The 8254-nt window shown below is 37.6% G+C and overlaps 1 protein-coding gene across 14 annotated transcripts in view; it reads right to left on the bottom strand.

Moving 5' to 3' along the window:
- Positions 1-26: 26 nt before the first annotated feature.
- LOC144073199 (focal adhesion kinase 1-like) overlaps positions 27-8254 on the bottom strand; it is a 36144-nt gene continuing 27916 nt past the window's right edge. For 8 of the 14 annotated variants that reach the window (XM_077598852.1, XM_077598851.1, XM_077598846.1 and 5 more), the window contains 7 exons: positions 7384-7446; positions 4743-4800; positions 4285-4388; positions 2831-2986; positions 2093-2173; positions 1891-1976; positions 27-1406 (listed from right to left, as the gene is read on the bottom strand). In XM_077598852.1, coding sequence (XP_077454978.1) covers positions 1280-1406; positions 1891-1976; positions 2093-2173; positions 2831-2986; positions 4285-4388; positions 4743-4800; positions 7384-7446 — 675 coding nt within the window. In that variant the 3' untranslated portion in view covers positions 27-1279. Of the gene's footprint in view, positions 1407-1890; positions 1977-2092; positions 2174-2830; positions 3021-4013; positions 4037-4284; positions 4389-4742; positions 4801-7383; positions 7447-8254 lie in introns of all 14 variants that reach the window. The other 6 variants (XM_077598847.1, XM_077598855.1, XM_077598858.1 and 3 more) reach the window with 2 other exon arrangements.

Below are 8254 nucleotides of genomic sequence, written 5' to 3'. Positions count from 1 at the left end.
GACCAACATAATGATAACTGTCTTAATTCCATTTCTGCATAATTTTTATTTAATTGTTTTTCCTGCTATTTAACAAGAAGGCCATTTAAGGCCAAAAGACAAAATAAAACCAGTGTCACCTAGTACGACTTCTGTACAATTGACCAGTGATGCACACCGGTACAGTTTACATTATACCAACATGAACAGATTTACACAACAATAAAGAGATAAAATAGTTTATTTTACATTTGTAACCCTACTTGCCCACAGGTTGATTGGCTGGTTAGACATGATCACCAAACCTGGGTCAAACTACTCTTGATTCATTTTGGTGCTGTGCAAATATGCTCTCCTCCATACTATTTTGTCACGACACACACGTGAGCTTTTGTGTTCATTTCGTGAGTTTGCGAGATGACGTTCCAGTTAAGTGGCTCAGCACGTCAGGCCGGGGAAACCTCTGCATGTGGCATCAAAGTTTCCCTGGTCAAGTTCATTTTCATTGGCAGACATGATGGTGTGTGGGAGATAGTGAAATTGTGACAGAGACAAGACCTTGTTCGGAAACAAACGTCGGTCATTCCTTCACAAACCTTTGTCATTTTCCTCCACTGTGATGGAAATGTGTAGTTATGTTGATGAAGAAGACTGCAAGTCAAAAAGGAAAGAAACAAAAACACCCACAGAAGCGCAGTCAGTGAAGAGCAACTCAGTGAGGTCTGAGGTAGCATCTTTTAAATCTTTCATACTCCTCAGACTGGAGCTGAATGAGGAAGACAACAGGAAGGATGTCAGTGAGAAGCAAAGAAAGAGAAAATAAAGTTTTTTTCCCCCATTTAGCGTCACGTATCGTCTCTCCTTAGTGTTGTGATGCTATAAATAAAAAAGGTGAGACGAAGGAAGAAGGGGAAAAAACAGTTTGTGTTTCACATGACCACAGCAAAACTGCTGCTATGCTGCAATCTCTTTCTTCAAGAAGTTTTGATGGCTTGGTTTAATCCAACAACCACATCCGGATTGGACCCAACAACATCAGCAGCGCTGGGCTCATGGTGTTCTACTTGAAATCCACTATTCCTCTTTCTCCCAGTTTAGTCCACAACGAGCAACATTGACAAATCCCTGATTCAGGAATTGTTTTTGCTCAGTTCTTTAAAAGATCTCACAGTGGTGAAGAAGTAAATAAGGGATCAGCTTGGTGGTTACATCGAGGAGGGGGGCGCCCCACTCGTCACTTCTGGATGAAAAGTTCCAACAGCTCTTACTGATAAGGAAGTATACGGATCCGGGTGTGCGACTAGTGTGGGCGGGACTGGGCCATCATCTTGAGCCGGGATTGGTCAATGACATCCAGCAGATTTTTGGCATCCACAGCGAGTGCGTGAGCTGCGGTTAGCATCTGCTTCTTATAATCTTGCTGAAGACTGAATAGAATACATTACGAAATAGACATGAGTTATTGCAGGAAGGAAAAGCCATAAAACACCATCCCATCCTGAAAGAAAATAAAGTACTCATGGCAGAACATTACTTTGAAGTCACTCTTCAAATACCTCAAGTCATTTAAGGGCAACTATTTTCAGAGAATAATTTTTGTTTCTTCACTTTTTTTCTAGTGAAAATGATGCTGCAAAATTGACTAAAACCATGTAAATCTATGAGAATAAAATTGTAACATTCTGAATGTCCAATAAACTGTTAATTTAGGATGGTGATTGTTCACACAAGACATTTAGTAATTGGGAGAACAATTAAATGCTCTTCTACTAGATGGAAGAAGGTACAAATCAATGGGTTGTCTATGGATATTTGCATCAGTGCATTTTCGATGCAATTTTTGTTTTGCCATATTTGTATATATTGAATATATATGAATATAAAATCATGCACAGTGAGTTTGGGATCTACCTGGTCATCACATACTGCTGGGCTAACTTCATTTTCCCAATCAGCTCTGCCAAATCAGAATTTAAAAGCTTTTGTGCCATCTCAATCTGCAAAAGAAAGATTTATTGTACAATGATAAAATTAATGAAGATATGCAGTAATACTGAACGTATACAGACACTGTATATGAGCATGTTTCTATGAAGAGAGAGCATGTTGTTACCTCTCTGTGTGTGCTGGCTGGCAGTTGCGGTAGTGTCTCATCTACTGTGGCCAACAACGTCCTCAATGCGAGGCCCACATCCTGAAAACAGGAAACCACAATATCTTTTCAATTATGAGCCACACAGCCCGATAGACCATTGACCCCCGATGATGTCAATAGTATCCAAACAACTGACAACTCTTATTTATAAGTGAATTTGACAAGATGCAGATGGCGTGATTTGTGGTTCGTGCAGGCAAAAACCTGATTGCCCATGCAAAAATCTGAGACAAATTCAGAGAATCCAGTGTGGGGAAAAGGAGACCTATGTTACACTTTTTGAAACATTTTTTTCTGCAAAATTATAAAAATGTATTCCAACATATCAAAAAGGGCAATTTTGGAGATGTTTAAATTCATATCTTATTTATTAATAAGTAGTCTTTCTTATTTTTTTTCTTTTTAAACCAAATACCACTTCAAAAGCTCTAGCTCCCCAAGGGCTACTCTGACTGCCAATAATAAAATACAGCAATGCATAAGGTTGAACTGTACATAAAAACAATAATCAACATAACCCTAATCTTAAAAAATGATTAATGTTAACCACTGTAACCGTAACACTGTTTAAATACAGTAAATAACTACACCGTACATCATCTGCTTAAGTGAGTGAACATGTAATTTAGTGCCCGCAATTTGGGATGTAGGTAAATCATATATATATATGAAACCAACATAGTTTATCTCTGTTACCTTGACCATGGGCACATACTCCTCAGGGGGAGCTGGCTGAATCTTGCTCGACATCTCAATCACAGCTTTAACCAATCCTGTCACGTTCTCGTACACCTTGTCGTTGGAGCGGTCCAGGTTGGCGGTGGGTGGGGGGCTGATTTCTTGGGGTTGTAGCTGAGCCAAGTCAAATAAAAACATTAATGAGCATCTTCTATGTAAGTAAATTCACCTAGAACCAAAACGAATGTTGAGACAATACAGATGAGCTATACAATATAAATGTTCCAAAAACAATAAACTAGGTCGAAGAAACTAAATGAGTGAACTCAGGATGTGCAGATTTAGGTCAAGGCTGAACACTTCTTAAAATGACCATCATACTCGTTCAATGTGTAATGGCTATTTTTCCCCGTGTACGCTCTGATTGGCTGGAAAATAATTTGATGTGTACACCGAGTACTGAACATACTTGACTGGGATAGTCCCGTATCCATAGTGAGGATAATCGTTCCAGTTGGGAGATGACTGAGATCTAAGTGATAATTCCACTCTAATCTACACAAACACATATAAACACTGTATTTTCTATTCTTTGACCCATTTGCCAAGTTTCTTTGGAATCACATAAAATTAAAGTTAATTTAACCAAATTATACACGTGATTGTCAAACTAACCAACTCCCATTCTCCACTTTGTTATGCACTAGTCTTTTTAATGGCCACGAGATGGCACTAAGGCGAGAATGAATGTACTATTTATGAATGTATGTAGATTAAACAATTCGCAAAGGCAGGTTAACACATCCTTTTTGTACTAAAATATCATGTTGTTGATTCTATGTTTGCGTGTGTCTTAGTTTCTTGATGAAAAAAACCAAACAAACCATACAATTAAAGGATCAACAAAGGGCACAGAAGACAATTAGGAAAGAAAAAGAAAATGCTCATAATACAAAGGATCTATATATATAAATATATATATTTTTGTTTTTGTTTTTTTGTTTTGTTTTAAACCCAAAGCTTCAGCATTACATTTTCATTGAGGCAAATAAGTTAATATTGTTAGTGAAAATTCATGTTTGCTTAAGGGGGGAAATGGTCCTACTTTAGCACTGCAATAAAAGGGAAGGGCGATAAAGAAATAAGTCATTAATAGAACAGTCATGAAATGAAGACGAGGTGAACAAGGAGACTGACAAACAGTGGGCTGCTCACCCGCCAAGGCTGGGGGGTCAATAGTAAGGCAGAGCGGGAGAAGGGGGAAGGACAGCGGCAGCAGGCAAAGAAAAAAAAGACAATTTATTATTGGAAAAGCAGTAAAACATGCACTGTACTGTATTGGAGAAGGTAGATCATAGTTTGTTGCCTTAGTTTGATGAAAAAAATTACATAGATAAATAGATTGTGTACTGCATATTAATATGTTCAACTTTTTAAAAGGCTTTTTGCATTATGTAAACTGTCTTTTGTACCTTCACTCCATCATTGTAGCTGTCTGCAGCATTTAGTCCGGCCAGACTGCACCCTTGGCTCTGGGCGCCAGGTCGTGGTGGTTTCTTTGGGGGGGCCACAAGCTCTACAAGAAACATCGTTTTAGTTCTAGAAAGGCAAGCTACGATCGTTGTATTTTGTTATTTATGCTCCAGAATCTCACAGGAGTCAACATTAGCATGTAGAGACAAAAGTTTATGATGGAGGGTATTCCTTATTGCCACAAAACATTGCTTTTACACTGTCAAAACAAAACAAAATGCATAATATGCTTTAGAATAAAAATACTGTCTGCTGTATGGAGACAATTCTATATCTGTTTCAAGCAAGCCAAATCGCTGCTATGCACTTAAATGCACGCTTCAGAGGTTTGAATGGAAAGAGGAAAAAAACTGTGGTTGCACGACTGTAATTTAAGGGTTACAGGCCTGTCTATTACCTGCTTTGCCAACAGGCTGGTAGATGTGTTGGTTTCCCGTCTGCATAAACAAACACATCAACAATATTTGGGGTTAGTGAGTATGTGCACATAAGTAGAAACCTGAGAGTAAATTAAACAAATTTGCAGGCGAGACTGGAAGTCTAAGGAAAGTTGAAAATGCAACTTAATGTTCAAATCACACATCCACCTTTATTATGTAATTTGCAATGGTGTGTGCATGTGTGTGGAGGATCTATCATCATGTTATGTGAAGATAAAAAGGCTCTGTGAGGCCACACACACACACAAAAACAACTGGCAATAAGCATTCCTTGACTAATTGTTGGTTGCACACAAAAATAATGCAGTTTCATATCAGTCAAGTTCAGCTTTTAATTGGCAGATGAATTATTTGGCTTCTCAATGAGAGAAAACAGAAGCAATGGCCGAAAAGTCTGTGCAGCAGGAGACTTGTGGGTTCTTAACCACAGACACCCCAAAATATTTGACTATACTAACACATCCCCCCACATATAAGAGGGAGATTTTTCCCACCACAAACCACATTCTATGGGAGGAGGAGTTCAGGCTGTGTAATGAATTACATAGATAGAAATATCCCTGTTGCCAAGGGCAACATTAAGCTGCAAGGCCAAAGTTTTGTGGCATAGAAAATTCTTCTCACTGGTAAGCTATGTGAACATTCATGTACGGTATTATTGTTTAATTCAAATTGCGGAAAACGAAACATCTCAAAATGTTTTTTCAACAACAGCTTTGTGTCTTAGGACCAAGTCAGAGTGAATCAAATATCAACAGTGCTCATGTTACATTACTAGATTGGCCCATGGTAATTCCACGTTTAAAAAAAACAAAAAACAAGACTAGTTGCCTCATACTCTTGACTTCTTATACAGCACTCTAATTACAGCGCGAGACAGCCAGGTTCTGACAATCAAAATGGATTGGACAGTGCCACCAATCTCAAGCAACACTAAATTGATGTAAATACTACAAAAAAAACTTAAGTGTTATTGGGAGCATAACACAAGTACATTTCTGTTTATTTTAATGTCATAAATTTAGTTTTTTATTTATAAAATGTATAAATGTATTTACAGTATATATAAAAAGTAACAAATACAATAAAAATGCATAATAAAAAAACAAATAACAACATTTTCAAACTATAAACTACTTCCTCCACTGACTTTGCTTTATAAATCCAGTGCAGATTTTTAGAGACTAATAAACTGCCCAGCCCTGCTCTAAAGGGATAAAAAAGATGAATTCTCAAACGCAGTTATAAATAATAGAAAATAGGAATGTTACAAAAACTGAGCCTCTTGCTAAAAACCGACACAAATCCAACGAACCCCCAGTAGGATACAAAAATGTAGATAAGGCATCGGTTGCTATAAAAATTGTACTCATTAAAATCAGTGCGTCCTTCATCACACCCGAATTAAGAACTGTTTAATAGTGAGCTCACAACCAAGAAAGCATGTTAATTCCAGGCTTGAACATGGCTACCTACGTGGGATTTTCCTGTGACGCTATACTTTTACTCAGAATAGTTTAACTGCGTTTTTCTGGAAGTAATTACAGGTGGCTACATTTGGCTCGAACACAGTAAACTCCACATGAACAAAGTGCAGTGGCACGCAGAGGCAGAGAGAAGCACAAAAATGACTGTTTGTGTTCACGCAATGCTTTTCTATTAATAACCAGCTGTGATGTGGGAATCCACTGACCCCACATTGCTGACCTTGCACAAATGGGTTACTTCCTGCTCCAGGATCACAAACCTCTGCTGAAATCAAAATAAACGCGTGCTACTACCAATTTCCAACGAGACCAACCAGAACCTGGATTCATTCATTTCTGACATGTTTGTGTTTTTACCAGTGATTTCCCACCACTTTTCTGCAGCACAAGGATGTCATGAGAGAGTCAGGTTTGATCAAAGAAATTATCAAATTTCATTCAAGGGAAATGCTCATATACCATAGTTGCCTCTTTGTTAATCTATCTACTTCAGCAATATAAAATAGTGCCCATGGCAATCTGCATAGAAAAAGCGTTGATTTCACATTAAACAATCTTGAAACCACAGACAGCGAGTTTTGATTTCGCTGCATTCAAGTTGTTTTTCTGCTGGAACTAAAAAAACAACCGAAAATCGCCATGAAATAAATGAATGCAATAATTATGTTAGAACTATTTTACTCAAATTATTGTGAAAAACTAAAAACCTTGCAGCTATAAATGAATAAATATCAATATTGACTATGTCACTCTCGTTGCAGATTGATTTTTTTTCCTTTTGTAAAATTACATATTTCAAAACCATAAATTTGTGAGTTGAGACAACATTTTCATTATCTCAGTAAAAATACAATACAGTTTGTAATGTTATTGATAGTATGACCAGATTTTTTTTGTTATTTTGTTAACGTGGAATATGTAAACATGGTTTTCACTAAAATATAGTGTTGAATAATATTCACACCACCACTGAAAATATGCACATAAGGATTAGTAATGAGTCATACTCAATGAACATGTTTCTTTTACAACACTCCCGTTTTGTTTTATTGCTGGTGACAGCAAAAAAAAACACACAATATGATGGGGACAGAAAAGGGGAGGGACTTACTGGTGGCTGGAGTACTCCATCATCTCGTTCCAGACTCCCTCGAGAACTTCTGGTTTCTGGTTTCTAAAAAAAAGGACATAAAAATGAAACGAATAAAAATAAATACAACACTAAAAAGGAAAGAGAAAAATAATGGTAGCGATGAAATATACAGTAGTCAATCTTTAGTACAATATAATCAGATAAATGAGAGCAACAACAAAATGATGTTTGATGCAAAAACATGATATCACTTACAAAAACTCAAGCACATGATTTGTAATAGAACTGCTTTCACACACGAATATTCGATCCATTTTAGAACACATTTTCAAATTAATTCCAAGTTCAACAAAGAAAAATACCCCCAAAATATACACGTAAAATCCCTTCCCTTCTGCCTACCAGCTGTCCAAGGCAGGACTTGAAGACCAGCATAGCAATGGAATTCATATATGTTTTCTTTGGTAATGTGTCTAGCACTGCTTCTTCTTGCCAGCAGGTTAATGTGGTGCAGAATGCATCCAAACTTTCAGCACACTTATATGAGAAGGGGAAACTAGCTTTTAAAAGAGAGGAGGGATGGAGTACGCTGCCAATGAGCAGTCACGTCGACCACTTTCTCCCCTAAAGTCCAGCTCTCTCCTCCTCCTCCTCCTCACACCAGCCCCTCCCTGAAGGTGCACTGCATTTTAAATCCAGACTGCAAACTACACAATCTTTTTCAGTGAACACGTGTGTCATCGCTTAGTGGGTGTGCATGTATGTTGACTGAGCTGTCAGATTCTCAAAGACTATCATTAGCTTGGAATTCACATAGGCCCCACCTGCCTGCAAACACATTCACACACATTCACAAACACGCAGGTTTGTAGAAATATGCATTAAAGGG

The sequence above is a fragment of the Stigmatopora argus genome, chromosome 4, assembly GCF_051989625.1.
Source record: "Stigmatopora argus isolate UIUO_Sarg chromosome 4, RoL_Sarg_1.0, whole genome shotgun sequence".
Lineage (NCBI taxonomy): Eukaryota > Metazoa > Chordata > Actinopteri > Syngnathiformes > Syngnathidae > Stigmatopora > Stigmatopora argus.
Note: the sequence above shows the minus strand (reverse complement) of the source record. Positions and strands in the feature narration are given on the sequence as shown.